Source organism: Phyllobates terribilis, unplaced genomic scaffold, assembly GCF_046119375.1.
Source record: "Phyllobates terribilis strain yellow unplaced genomic scaffold, ASM4611937v1 Scaffold_14__1_contigs__length_39327217, whole genome shotgun sequence".
Lineage (NCBI taxonomy): Eukaryota > Metazoa > Chordata > Amphibia > Anura > Dendrobatidae > Phyllobates > Phyllobates terribilis.
In genome coordinates, this window is record NW_027362774.1 from 31,601,811 (window position 1) to 31,617,319 (window position 15,509).

The 15,509-nt window shown below is 50.0% G+C and overlaps 1 protein-coding gene across 1 annotated transcript in view; it reads right to left on the minus strand.

Annotated features, from left to right (window-relative positions):
- Positions 1–1,556: 1,556 nt before the first annotated feature.
- CNGB1 (cyclic nucleotide gated channel subunit beta 1) overlaps positions 1,557–15,509 on the minus strand; it is a 226,273-nt gene continuing 212,320 nt past the window's right edge. The window contains exons 38-39 of the mRNA XM_073659858.1: positions 6,325–6,511; positions 1,557–2,324 (exon numbers count right to left, since the gene is read on the minus strand). Of these exons, the coding sequence (XP_073515959.1) occupies positions 2,118–2,324; positions 6,325–6,511 (394 nt within the window). The 3' untranslated portion in view covers positions 1,557–2,117. The remainder of the gene's footprint in view (positions 2,325–6,324; positions 6,512–15,509) is intronic.

Here is a 15,509-nt window from a genome sequence, read left to right on the forward strand (position 1 = left end):
CACAGTACCACTCCTCCTGCCCTGTATATATACACTGCACAGTACCACTCCTCCTGTCCTGTATATATACACTGCACAGTACCACTCCTCCTGTCCTGTATATATACACTGCACAGTACCACTCCTCCTGCCCTGTATATATACACTGCACAGTACCACTCCTCCTGCCCTGTATATATACACTGCACAGTACCACTCCTCCTGTCCTGTATATATACACTGCACAGTACCACTCCTCCTGTCCTGTATATATACACTGCACAGTACCACTCCTCCTGTCCTGTATATATATACTGCACAGTACCACTCCTCCTGTCCTGTATATATACACTGCAGAGTACCACTCCTCCTGTATATATACACTGCACAGTACCCCTTCTCCTGTCCTGTATATATATACACTGCACAGTACCACTCCTCAGGTCCTGTGTATATACACTGCACAGTACCACTCCTCCTGCCCTGTATATATACACTGCACAGTACCACTCCTCCTGTCCTGTATATATACACTGCACAGTACCACTCCTCCTGTCCTGTATATATACACTGCACAGTACCACTCTTCCTGTCCTGTATATATACACTGCACAGTACCACTCCTCCTGTCCTGTATATATACACTGCACAGTACCACTCCTCCTGTCCTGTATATATACACTGCACAGTACCACTCCTCCTGTCCTGTATATATACACTGCACAGTACCACTCCTCCTGTCCTGTATATATACACTGCACAGTACCACTCCTCCTGTCCTGTATATATACACTGCACAGTACCACTCGTCCTGTCCTGTATATATACAGTGCACAGTACCACTCCTCCTGTCCTGTGTATATATACACTGCACAGTACCACTCCTCCTGTCCTGTATATATACAGTGCACAGTACCACTCCTCCTGTCCTGTGTATATATACACTGCACAGTACCACTTCTCCTGTCCTGTATATATACACTGCACAGCACCACTCCTCCTGCCCTGTATATATACACTGCACAGTACCACTCCTCCTGTATATATACACTGCACAGTACCACTCCTCCTGTCCTGTATATATACAGTGCACAGTACCACTCCTCCTGTCCTGTGTATATATACACTGCACAGTACCACTTCTCCTGTCCTGTATATATACACTGCACAGTACCACTCCTCCTGTCCTGTATATATACACTGCACAGTACCACTCCTCCTGTCCTGTATATATACACTGCACAGTACCACTCCTCCTGTCCTGTATATATACACTGCACAGCACCACTCCTCCTGTCCTGTATATATACACTGCACAGTACCACTCCTCCTGTCCTGTATATATACACTGCACAGTACCACTCCTCCTGTCCTGTATATATACACTGCACAGTACCACTCCTCCTGTCCTGTATATATACACTGCACAGTACCACTCCTCCTGTATATATACACTGCACAGTACCACTCCTCCTGTATATATACACTGCACAGTACCACTCCTCCTGTCCTGTATATATACGCTGCACAGTACCACTCCTCCTGTCCTGTATATATATATACTATATACACCACCATAGCGCACAGCAGCCATTGCTTTTATTTGAGAGCTAGAACTTCAGCATCTAATAATCGGACATGATAAGACGCCGAGCTCGGCTACATCCGGCTACAGCAGGACGGCTGCTGCTCAGGGGGCTCTGGTCCTTTTCACAGCTGGTGCCGCCGATCTTGGGGGTCTCCGCCATCTTGTGCTGGAGCTAGAGCCGTGGGGCGGGTGGAGGTCGTGGTAAAGAACCCGGGATGTTGTGTCCGGAGCCTCTGGTGTATACGGCTGTGTACACGTCCGGCCAGTGGTCGGTGGTCATTTGTCGATGGCCAGTAGTAGCCGCACAGACTATCCCCACTACACATGCAGCAGTCTCGTCACGGCGGCCACCACCGGCAGGACTACATCCTCCAGCATGCCCAGGTCTACAGGGCACAAAGCAGGGTGAAAAGGCTACAAGCGGTCCGACTGTGCTACTCCACATGTGGATCCATCAAGTGCGAGATCCGGACACAGCAGCGTCCACCATCCTGGTATCGAGGCTACGGAGCAGGAAATACTACAGCGGGGGGCCGCCGCCGCCATCATGTTACTTCTCATCCTCCTCGGGGGCCGTCACCTCCACAGACAGGATCTGCTCATCGCCTCGCGGGGACGGGCTGACCCTGATAACCACCGTGTTGTCTGTAGACTCTGCCATAATCTCTGCTGCCTCATCTTCCTCTGATTTCAGGGTGGGCACAGGAGAGCGGCGATGCACAGGGGATCCTGGGGGGACGGGGCTGCTCCTCGTGGGCTGCGGGGGACACAAGAAAAGATCATGTTTCTTCATGCTGCGGAATATATATGGGGGTGGGGTAGTGAATCCTGTAATGACATCATACAGCGGGGGACGGACCCCACAGCCACAGACTCTGCTCCTGTACAGCGGGAACAGCTCCGACTGGGAAACAGCCCTACAACCCTTCCCCATAGAGACCCCTCGCCCTACAACCCCTCTATAGAGACCACTCACTCTGCAACCCCTCCCCATAGAGATCCCTCCCCATAAACACCTCACTCTACAACCCCTCCCTTTAAAGACCCCCCGCCCTATAACCCCTCTCCATAGAGACCCCTCACTCTGCAGCCCCTCTCCATCGAGACCCCTCAATCTACAACCCTTCCCCATAGAGACCCCTGTTGCACCAGTCCAGCGATCATCTGCTGTTTGTTTTTGCCAGTGGCGTCATTCTGTCTGACCGTACAGATGGTAACAAGAGCCTCCTTCTGCCGGCTGTACCCGGCCCCCCCAAGCATTGACAAATAAAAGACAGGACAGAAAAATAAGAGATAGAGGGGATGCAACAGCTACACGTACAGTAATGTCCCAGGTCAAAAATAATAAAACACCGAGCCTGATCCTCAAAACTCTGCACAGAATCCTCGCAGGGACCGGGCAAGTGTTCAGTGACCGGAAAGATACCGGAAAGGATGCTCAAACCAGATCACTGATGTTCTGTGTCCCACAGCCTTTCAGCGTGGTGGGAAAGTAGTGTCCCCAGTCTGTCAGGATGGTGGGAAAGTATCATTATCCCCTGGGGATACAGCCTACATAGCCGCAGTCAGAGTGCCCGGAACGCAGGTAACCTCCTCATCCAGCAGGATAACAGGAGCAGTCCCTGACCCAGAGGAGGCAGCAGAGGGTTCCTGTGAGGCTGTGGCCTCTAGTCCGGAGTCTCAGACTGGTCTGGAGGTGCTGAGTGACGTCCCAGAGATGCCATATTTCAAGAGTCCCAGAAGGAGAGGGTACTGTGGGATCCAGGGAGGTAGTGCCATAAGGTGGGCTGGGGAAACGATCTGTAAATCAGCCTCCCGTGCCACCTCAAAAAGGAGGAGGTGTCATAAAAAAATGAAAATCCATAAAACATCTCTGACATTGAACATTTTGGATTAATTGTATCTAGGGAAGGTGGAAAACTAATTAAAACAGATGAGATTTGCTTACGCAGAGGTGGAGAAGGCAGGAGCTGCTTTACTCCAAGGAAGAAACATCCTGGGTGCAAAGCATCTTGCTGAGGATGTTCCAGCCTTTTTGTCTCCATTGTCCACATATGAATATTGGGGTTTTGTATGGAGCCAATATTTATGGGACGGACGTGACACCTTCACTCGTATGAAGCATTCGTATTATTCGATTCCATTTTGTATCATCTTATATATTTTTATAAACACTGCCTATCTTTCTGGACTAAATCTATACAACGTAATAGCCCTGTTCCTCTTGCTCTATAATCCGCACCCCTGAAGCCTCGTGAGATCAGGTGGAATATACAACCTGGAATCGGAGGTGTATATACCATCCACTGTGGGTTCCCCAATAACCGGCCTAGCAGTGGAAGCAGCCGCGGCCTCGTCCATCACTCGTCAGTCAATTGCGTAATTGTCCTGATGATTGGAGGCAGCGGTCATCTCCCAGCTGTTTCTCTGACCCCCTCTCACCTGTCCCTGCTCGTTATGACCCCCCCCTTACCTGCCTCTGCTCCTTATGACCCCCTTTCCTGCCCCTGCTGGTTATGACCCCCTTACCTGCCCCTGCTCCCTATGACCCCTTACCTGCCCCTTCTCATTATGACCCCCCCTTACCTGCCCCTGCTCCTGATGACCCCTTACCTGCCCCTGCTCCTGATGACCCCTTACCTGCCCCTGCTCCCTATGACCCCTTACCTGCCCCTGCTCCTGATGACCCCTTACCTGCCCCTGCTCCTGATGACCCCTTACCTGCCCCTGCTCCCTATGACCCCTTACCTGCCCCTGCTCCTGATGACCCCTTACCTGTCCCTGCTCCTGATGACCCCTTACCTGCCCCTGCTCCCTATGACCCCTTACATGCCCCTTCTCATTATGACCCCCCCCCCTTACCTGCCTCTGCTCCTTATGACCCCCTTACCTGCCCCTGCTGGTTATCACCCCTCTTACCTGCCCCTGCTGGTTATGACCCTCTTACCTGCCCCAGCTTCTTATGACCCCTTACCTGCCCCTGCTCGTTATAACCCCCCTTACCTGCCCCTGCTCGTTATGACCCCCTCTCACCTGCCCCTGCTCGTTATGACCCCCCTTACCTGCCCCTGCTCGTTATGACCCCCCTCTTACCTGCCCCTGCTCGTTATGACCCCCCTCTTACCTGCCCCTGCTCGTTATAACCCCCCTCTTACCTGCCGTTGCTCGTTATGACCCCCCTCTTACCTGCCCCTGCTCGTTATGACCCCCCTCTTACCTGCCTCTGCTCCTTATGACCCCCCTCTTACCTGCCCCTGCTCGTTATTATCCCCCTCTTACCTGCCCCTGCTCATTATGACCCCCCTCTTACCTGCCTCTGCTCGTTATGACCCCCTCTTACCTGCCTCTGCTCGTTATGACCCCCTCTTACCTGCCTCTGCTCGTTATGACCCCTTCTTACCTGCCTCTGCTCCTTATGACCCCACTTACCTGCCTCTGCTCATTATGACCCCCTCTTACCTGCTTCTGCTCCTTATGACCCCACTTACCTGCCTCTGCTCATTATGACCCCCTCTTACCTGCCTCTGCTCCTTATGACCCCACTTACCTGCCTCTGCTCATTATGACCCCCTCTTACCTGCCTCTGCTCATTATGACCCCCTCTTACCTGCTTCTGCTCCTTATGACCCCACTTACCTGCCTCTGCTCATTATGACCCCCTCTTACCTGCCCCTGCTTGCTATGACCCCCCTCTTACCTGCCTCTGCTCGTTATGACCCCCTCTTACCTGCCCCTGCTTGCTATGACCCCCCTCTTACCTGCCTCTGCTCCTTATGACCCCACTTACCTGCCTCTGCTCATTATGACCCCCTCTTACCTGCCTCTGCTCCTTATGACCCCACTTACCTGTCCCTGCTTGTTATGACCCCCTCTTACCTGCCCCTGCTCGTTATGACCCCACGTACCTGCCCCTGCTTGTTATGACCCCCTCTTACCTGCCCCTGCTCGTTATGACCCCCCTCTTACCTGCCCCTGCTCGTTATGACCCCACTTACCTGCCCCTGCTTATTATGACCCCCTCTTACCTGCCCCTGCTCGTTATGACCCCCCTCTTACCTGCCCCTGCTCGTTATGACCCCACTTACCTGCCCCTGCTTGTTATGACCCCCTCTTACCTGCCCCTGCTCGTTATGACCCCCCTCTTACCTGCCCCTGCTCGTTATGACCCCCTCTTACCTGCCCCTGCTCGTTATGACCCTCCTCTTACCTGCCCCTGCTCGTTATGACCCCACTTACCTGCCCCTGCTTGTTATGACCCCCTCTTACCTGCCCCTGCTTGTTATGACCCCCTCTTACCTGCCCCTGCTCGTTATGACCCCCCTCTTACCTGCCCCTGCTCGTTATGACCCCACTTACCTGCCCCTGCTTGTTATGACCCCCTCTTACCTGCCCCTGCTCGTTATGACCCTCCTCTTACCTGCCCCTGCTCGTTATGACCCCACTTACCTGCCCCTGCTTGTTATGACCCCCTCTTACCTGCCCCTGCTTGTTATGACCCCCTCTTACCTGCCCCTGCTCGTTATGACCCCCCTCTTACCTGCCCCTGCTCGTTATGACCCCACTTACCTGCCCCTGCTTGTTATGACCCTCCTCTTACCTGCCCCTGCTCGTTATGACCCCACTTACCTGCCCCTGCTTGTTATGACCCCCTCTTACCTGCCCCTGCTTGTTATGACCCCCTCTTACCTGCCCCTGCTCGTTATGACCCCCCTCTTACCTGCCCCTGCTCGTTATGACCCCTCACAGCCTTTTCTTACCTCCACTGATTTTTTCACTTTAAGATGGCGTCTTATTTTAGATAATCCTTTGAAACCCATCCTTTCTGTGGCAGCGACGGCAGCTTTCAGAAGTTTTGGGGTCTCTGGTTTTGGGGGGATAATGTGTTGGAAGCCCTTCTCCTGTTGACTCTCGTCCTTTGGTTTATTGCTGTTTTTAAGCATTTTTCTACAAATTAAAAAAAAGCAAATCATCAGGTACACAGACCAATGGATGATGTCCAGCTATAAAAGATGTCGCCAAACCTCCCATCGACTGACACCAACGCTTTTTTTCATTAACAGTACCAACCCGCCTCACCATCTCTATCCATGACTGACGCCGTCCGCTTCTCGCTCTCTACCTGTGACTGCCTCTGCTGTTTCCATCTCTCTATCTGTGACTGGCTCTGCTGTTTCCATCTCTCTATCTGTGACTGGCTCTGCTGTTTCCATCTCTCTATCTGTGACTGGCTCTGTTGTTTCCATCTCTCTACCTATGACTGGCTCTGCTGTTTCCATCTCTCTATCTGTGACTGGCTCTGCTGTTTCCATCTCTCTATCTGTGACTGGCTCTGTTGTTTCCATCTCTCTATCTGTGACTGGCTCTGTTGTTTCCATCTCTCTATCTGTGACTGGCTCTGTTGTTTCCATCTCTCTATCTGTGACTGGCTCTGTTGTTTCCATCTCTCTATCTGTGACTGGCTCTGTTGTTTCCATCTCTCTATCTGTGACTGGCTCTGTTGTTTCCATCTCTCTATCTGTGACTGGCTCTGTTGTTTCCATCTCTCTATCTGTGACTGGCTCTGTTGTTTCCATCTCTCTATCTGTGACTGGCTCTGTTGTTTCCATCTCTCTATCTGTGACTGGCTCTGCTGTTTCCATCTCTCTACCTGTGACTGGCTCTGCTGTTTCCATCTCTCTATCTGTGACTGGCTCTGCTGTTTCCATCTCTCTATCTGTGACTGGCTCTGCTGTTTCCATCTCTCTATCTGTGACTGGCTCTGTTGTTTCCATCTCTCTATCTGTGACTGGCTCTGTTGTTTCCATCTCTCTATCTGTGACTGGCTCTGTTGTTTCCATCTCTCTATCTGTGACTGGCTCTGTTGTTTCCATCTCTCTATCTGTGACTGGCTCTGTTGTTTCCATCTCTCTATCTGTGACTGGCTCTGTTGTTTCCATCTCTCTATCTGTGACTGGCTCTGTTGTTTCCATCTCTCTACCTGTGACTGGCTCTGCTGTTTCCATCTCTCTATCTGTGACTGGCTCTGTTGTTTCCATCTCTCTACCTGTGACTTGCTCTGTTGTTTCCATCTCTCTATCTGTGACTGGCTCTGCTGTTTCCATCTCTCTATCTGTGACTGGCTCTGCTGTTTCCATCTCTCTATCTGTGACTGGCTCTGTTGTTTCCATCTCTCTATCTGTGACTGGCTCTGCTGTTTCCATCTCTCTACCTGTGACTGGCTCTGCTGTTTCCAACTCTCTACCTGTGACTGGCTATGTTGTTTCCATCTCTCTATCTGTGACTGGCTCTGTTGTTTCCATCTCTCTACCTGTGACTGGCTCTGTTGTTTCCATCTCTCTACCTGTGACTGGCTCTGTTGTTTCCATCTCTCTATCTGTGACTGGCTCTGCTGTTTCCATCTCTCTACCTGTGACTGGCTCTGCTGTTTCCATCTCTCTACCTGTGACTGGCTCTGCTGTTTCCATCTCTCTACCTGTGACTGGCTCTGTTGTTTCCATCTCTCTATCTGTGACTGGCTCTGTTGTTTCCATCTCTCTATCTGTGACTGGCTCTGCTGTTTCCATCTCTCTACCTGTAACTGGCTCTGCTGTTTCCATCTCTTTACCTGTGACTGGCTATGTTGTTTCCATCTCTCTATCTGTGACTGGCTCTGTTGTTTCCATCTCTCTACCTGTGACTGGCTCTGTTGTTTCCATCTCTCTACCTGTGACTGGCTCTGTTGTTTCCATCTCTCTATCTGTGACTGGCTCTGCTGTTTCCATCTCTCTACCTGTGACTGGCTCTGCTGTTTCCATCTCTCTACCTGTGACTGGCTCTGCTGTTTCCATCTCTCTACCTGTGACTGGCTCTGTTGTTTCCATCTCTCTATCTGTGACTGGCTCTGCTGTTTCCATCTCTCTATCTGTGACTGGCTCTGCTGTTTCCATCTCTCTATCTGTGACTGGCTCTGCTGTTTCCATCTCTCTATCTGTGACTGGCTCTGTTGTTTCCATCTCTCTATCTGTGACTGGCTCTGCTGTCTCCATCTCTCTACCTGTGACTGGCTCTGCTGTTTCCATCTCTCTACCTGTGACTGGCTCTGTTGTTTCCATCTCTCTACCTGCGACTGGCTCTGTTGTTTCCATCTCTCTATCCATGACTGACGCCGTCCGCTTCTCGCTCTCTACCTGTGACTGGCTCTGTTGTTTCCATCTCTCTATCTGTGACTGGCTCTGTTGTTTCCATCTCTCTATCTGTGACTGGCTCTGTTGTTTCCATCTCTCTATCTGTGACTGGCTCTGTTGTTTCCATCTCTCTATCTGTGACTTGCTCTGTTGTTTCCATCTCTCTATCTGTGACTGGCTCTGTTGTTTCCATCTCTCTATCTGTGACTGGCTCTGTTGTTTCCATCTCTCTACCTGTGACTGGCTCTGCTGTTTCCATCTCTCTATCTGTGACTGGCTCTGTTGTTTCCATCTCTCTATCTGTGACTGGCTCTGTTGTTTCCATCTCTCTATCTGTGACTGGCTCTGCTGTTTCCATCTCTCTATCTGTGACTGGCTCTGTTGTTTCCATCTCTCTATCTGTGACTGGCTCTGTTGTTTCCATCTCTCTATCTGTGACTGGCTCTGTTGTTTCCATCTCTCTACCTGTGACTGGCTCTGTTGTTTCCATCTCTCTATCTGTGACTGGCTCTGCTGTTTCCATCTCTCTATCTGTGACTGGCTCTGCTGTTTCCATCTCTCTATCTGTGACTGGCTCTGCTGTTTCCATCTCTCTATCTGTGACTGGCTCTGTTGTTTCCATCTCTCTATCTGTGACTGGCTCTGCTGTTTCCATCTCTCTACCTGTGACTGGCTCTGCTGTTTCCATCTCTCTACCTGTGACTGGCTATGTTGTTTCCATCTCTCTACCTGTGACTGGCTTTGCTGTTTCCATCTCTCTACCTGTGACTGGCTCTGCTGTTTCCGTCTCTCTACCTGTGACGGGCTCTGTTGTTTCCATCTCTCTACCTGTGACTGGCTCTGCTGTTTCCATCTCTCTATCTGTGACTGGCTCTGCTGTTTCCATCTCTCTATCTGTGACTGGCTCTGCTGTTTCCATCTCTCTATCTGTGACTGGCTCTGTTGTTTCCATCTCTCTATCTGTGACTGGCTCTGCTGTTTCCATCTCTCTACCTGTGACTGGCTCTGCTGTTTCCATCTCTCTACCTGTGACTGGCTATGTTGTTTCCATCTCTCTACCTGTGACTGGCTTTGCTGTTTCCATCTCTCTACCTGTGACTGGCTCTGCTGTTTCCGTCTCTCTACCTGTGACTGGCTCTGTTGTTTCCATCTCTCTACCTGTGACTGGCTCTGTTGTTTCCATCTCTCTACCTGTGACTGGCTCTGTTGTTTCCATCTCTCTATCCATGACTGACGCCGTCCGCTTCTCGCTCTCTACCTGTGACTGGCTCTGTTGTTTCCATCTCTCTGTCTGTGACTGGCTCTGTTGTTTCCATCTCTCTATCTGTGACTGGCTCTGTTGTTTCCATCTCTCTATCCATGACTGACGCCGTCCGCTTCTCGCTCTCTACCTGGAACTGGCTCTGTTGTTTCCATCTCTCTGTCTGTGACTGGCTCTGTTGTTTCCATCTCTCTATCTGTGACTGGCTCTGTTGTTTCCATCTCTCTATCTGTGACTGGCTCTGTTGTTTCCATCTCTCTATCTGTGACTGGCTCTGTTGTTTCCATCTCTCTATCTGTGACTGGCTCTGTTGTTTCCATCTCTCTACCTGTGACTGGCTCTGCTGTTTCCATCTCTCTATCTGTGACTGGCTCTGTTGTTTCCATCTCTCTATCTGTGACTGGCTCTGTTGTTTCCATCTCTCTATCTGTGACTGGCTCTGCTGTTTCCATCTCTCTATCTGTGACTGGCTCTGTTGTTTCCATCTCTCTATCTGTGACTGGCTCTGTTGTTTCCATCTCTCTATCTGTGACTGGCTCTGTTGTTTCCATCTCTCTACCTGTGACTGGCTCTGTTGTTTCCATCTCTCTATCTGTGACTGGCTCTGCTGTTTCCATCTCTCTATCTGTGACTGGCTCTGCTGTTTCCATCTCTCTATCTGTGACTGGCTCTGCTGTTTCCATCTCTCTATCTGTGACTGGCTCTGTTGTTTCCATCTCTCTATCTGTGACTGGCTCTGCTGTTTCCATCTCTCTACCTGTGACTGGCTCTGCTGTTTCCATCTCTCAATCTGTGACTGGCTCTGTTGTTTCCATCTCTCTACCTGTGACTGGCTCTGTTGTTTCCATCTCTCTATCTGTGACTGGCTCTGCTGTTTCCATCTCTCTATCTGTGACTGGCTCTGTTGTTTCCATCTCTCTATCTGTGACTGGCTCTGCTGTTTCCATCTCTCTATCTGTGACTGGCTCTGTTGTTTCCATCTCTCTATCTGTGACTGGCTCTGCTGTTTCCATCTCTCTACCTGTGACTGGCTCTGCTGTTTCCATCTCTCTACCTGTGACTGGCTCTGCTGTTTCCATCTCTCTATCTGTGACTGGCTCTGCTGTTTCCATCTCTCTATCTGTGACTGTCTCAGTTGTTTCCATCTCTCTATCTGTGACTGGCTCTGTTGTTTCCATCTCTCTATCTGTGACTGGCTCTGTTGTTTCCATCTCTCTATCTGTGACTGGCTCTGTTGTTTCCATCTCTCTGTGACTGGCTCTGTTGTTTCCATCTCTCTATCTGTGATTGGCTCTGTTGTTTCCATCTCTCTATCTGTGACTGGCTCTGCTGTTTCTATCTCTCTATCTGTGACTGGCTCTGCTGTTTCCATCTCTCTATCTGTGACTGGCTCTGCTGTTTCCATCTCTCTATCTGTGACTGGCTCTGCTGTTTCCATCTCTCTATCTGTGACTGGCTCTGTTGTTTCCATCTCTCTACCTGTGACTGGCTCTGCTGTTTCCATCTCTCTATCTGTGACTGGCTCTGCTGTTTCCATCTCTCTATCTGTGACTGGCTCTGCTGTTTCCATCTCTCTATCTGTGACTGTCTCTGTTGTTTCCATCTCTCTATCTGTGACTGTCTCTGTTGTTTCCATCTCTCTATCTGTGACTGGCTCTGTTGTTTCCATCTCTCTATCTGTGACTGGCTCTGTTGTTTCCATCTCTCTACCTGTGATTGGCTCTGTTGTTTCCATCTCTCTATCTGTGACTGGCTCTGCTGTTTCCATCTCTCTATCTGTGACTGGCTCTGCTGTTTCCTTCTCTCTATCTGTGACTGTCTCTGTTGTTTCCATCTCTCTATCTGTGACTGTCTCTGTTGTTTCCATCTGTCTATCCATGACTGACGCCGTCCGCTTCTCGCTCTCTACCTGTGACTGGCTCTGTTGTTTCCATCTCTCTACCTGTGACTGGCTCTGCTGTTTCCATCTCTCTACCTGTGACTGGCTCTGCTGTTTCCATCTCTCTACCTGTGACTGGCTCTGCTGTTTCCATCTCTCTACCTGTGACTGGCTCTGTTGTTTCCATCTCTATATCTGTGACTGGCTCTGCTGTTTCCATCTCTCTATCTGTGACTGGCTCTGCTGTTTCCATCTCTCTATCTGTGACTGCCTCTGCTGTTTCCATCTCTCTACCTGTGACTGGCTCTGCTGTTTCCGTCTCTCTACCTGTGACTGGCTCTGCTGTTTCCGTCTCTCTACCTGTGACTGGCTCTGTTGTTTCCATCTCTCTATCCGTGACTGGCTCTGTTGTTTCCATCTCTCTCTACCTGTGACTGGCTCTGCTGTTTCCATCTCTCTATCTGTGACTGGCTCTGCTGTTTCCATCTCTCTACCTGTGACTGGCTCTGTTGTTTCCATCTCTCTATTCGTGACTGGCTCTGTTGTTTCCATCTCTCTATCTGTGACTGGCTCTGCTGTTTCCATCTCTCTATCTGTGACTGGCTCTGTTGTTTCCATCTCTCTATCTGTGACTGGCTCTGTTGTCTCCATCTCTCTCTACCTGTGACTGGCTCTGCTGTTTCCATCTCTCTATCCGTGACTGGCTCTGCTGTTTTCATCTCTCTACCTGTGACTGGCTCTGTTGTTTCCATCTCTCTATCTGTGACTGGCTCTGTTGTTTCCATCTCTCTATCTGTCACTGGCTCTGCTGTTTCCAACTCTCTATCTGTGACTGGCTCTGCTGTTTCCATCTCTCTATCTGTGACTGGCTCTGTTGTTTCCATCTCTCTATCTGTGACAGGCTCTGTTCTTTCCATCTCTCTATCTGTGACTGGCTCTGTTGTTTCCATCTCTCTATCTGTGACTGGCTCTGTTGTTTCCATCTCTCTACCTGTGACTGGCTCTGCTGTTTCCATCTCTCTATCTGTGACTGGCTCTGTTGTTTCCATCTCTCTATCTGTGACTGGCTCTGTTGTTTCCATCTCTCTATCTGTGACTGGCTCTGCTGTTTCCATCTCTCTATCTGTGACTGGCTCTGCTGTTTCCAACTCTCTATCTGTGACTGGCTCTGCTGTTTCCATCTCTCTATCTATGACTGGCTCTGTTCTTTCCATCTCTCTATCTGTGACTGGCTCTGTTGTTTCCATCTCTCTATCTGTGACTGGCTCTGTTGTTTCCACCTATCTGTGACTGGCTCTGCTGTTTCCATCTCTCTATCTGTGACTGGCTCTGTTGTTTCCATCTCTCTATCTGTGACTGGCTCTGTTGTTTCCATCTCTCTACCTGTGACTGGCTCTGCTGTTTCCATCTCTCTACCTGTGACTGACTCTGCTGTTTCCATCTCTCTATCTGTGACTGGCTCTGTTGTTTCCATCTCTCTCTACCTGTGACTGGCTCTGCTGTTTCCATCTCTCTATCTGTGACTGGCTCTGCTGTTTCCATCTCTCTACCTGTGACTGGCTCTGTTGTTTCCATCTCTCTATCTGTGACTGGCTCTGTTGTTTCCATCTCTCTATCTGTGACTGGCTCTGCTGTTTCCATCTCTCTATCTGTGACTGGCTCTGCTGTTTCCATCTCTCTATCTGTGACTGGCTCTGTTGTTTCCATCTCTCTATCTGTGACTGGCTCTGCTGTTTCCATCTGTCTATCTGTGACTGGCTCTGCTGTTTCCATCTCTCTACCTGTGACTGGCTCTGTTGTTTCCATCTCTCTCTACCTGTGACTGGCTCTGCTGTTTCCATCTCTCTATCTGTGACTGGCTCTGTTGTTTCCATCTCTCTATCTGTGACTGGCTCTGCTGTTTCCATCTCTCTATCTGTGACTGGCTCTGCTGTTTCCATCTCTCTATCTGTGACTGGCTCTGCTGTTTCCATCTCTCTATCTGTGACTGGCTCTGTTGTTTCCATCTCTCTATCTGTGACGGGCTCTGCTGTTTCCATCTCTCTATCTGTGACTGGCTCTGCTGTTTCCATCTCTCTATCTGTGACTGGCTCTGCTGTTTCCATCTCTCTATCTGTGACTGGCTCTGCTGTTTCCATCTCTCTATCTGTGACTGGCTCTGTTGTTTCCATCTGTCTATCCGTGACTGACGCCGTCCGCTTCTCGCTCTCTACCTGTGACTGGCTCTGTTGTTTCCATCTCTCTACCTGTGACTGGCTCTGTTGTTTCCATCTCTCTACCTGTGACTGGCTCTGTTGTTTCCATCTCTCTATCTGTGACTGGCTCTGCTGTTTCCATCTCTCTATCTGTGACTGGCTCTGCTGTTTCCATCTCTCTATCTGTGACTGGCTCTGCTGTTTCCGTCTCTCTACCTGTGACTGGCTCTGTTGTTTCCATCTCTCTATCTGTGACTGGCTCTGTTGTTTCCATCTCTCTCTACCTGTGACTGGCTCTGCTGTTTCCATCTCTCTATCTGTGACTGGCTCTTCTGTTTCCATCTCTCTACCTGTGACTGGCTCTGCTGTTTCCATCTCTCTATCTGTGACTGGCTCTGCTGTTTCCATCTCTCTACCTGTGACTGGCTCTGTTGTTTCCATCTCTCTATCTGTGACTGGCTCTGTGGGTTTCCATCTCTCTATCTGTGACTGGCTCTGTTGTTTCCATCTCTCTCTACCTGTGACTGGCTCTGTTGTTTCCATCTCTCTACCTGTGAATGGCTCTGTTGTTTCCATCTCTCTATCTGTGACTGGCTCTGCTGTTTCCATCTCTCTACCTGTGACTGGCTCTGTTGTTTCCATCTCTCTACCTGTGACTGGCTCTGTGGGTTTCCATCTCTCTATCTGTGACTGGCTCTGTTGTTTCCATCTCTCTCTACCTGTGACTGGCTCTGTTGTTTCCATCTCTCTACCTGTGAATGGCTCTGTTGTTTCCATCTCTCTACCTGTGACTGGCTCTGCTGTTTCCATCTCTCTACCTGTGACTGGCTCTGTGGGTTTCCATCTCTCTATCTGTGACTGGCTCTGCTGTTTCCATCTCTCTATCTGTGACTGGCTCTGCTGTTTCCATCTCTCTATCTGTGACTGGCTCTGTTGTTTCCATCTCTCTCTACCTGTGACTGGCTCTGTTGTTTCCATCTCTCTATCTGTGACTGGCTCTGCTGTTTCCATCTCTCTATCTGTGACTGGCTCTGTTGTTTCCATCTCTCTACCTGTGACTGGCTCTGCTGTTTCCATCTCTCTACCTGTGACTGGCTCTGTTGTTTCCATCTCTCTACCTGTGACTGGCTCTGTTGTTTCCATCTCTCTACCTGTGACTGGCTCTGCTGTTTCCATCTCTCTACCTGTGACTGGCTCTGCTGTTTCCATCTCTCTATCTGTGACTGGCTCTGTTGTTTCCATCTCTCTACCTGTGACTGGCTCTGCTGTTTCCATCTCTCTATCTGTGACTGGCTCTGTTGTTTCCATCTCTCTACCTGTGACTGGCTCTGTTGTTTCCATCTCTCTACCTGTGACTGGCTCTGCTGTTTCCATCTCTCTACCTGTGACTGGCTCTGTTGTTTCCATCTCTCTACCTGTGACTGGCTCTGCTGTTTCCATCTCT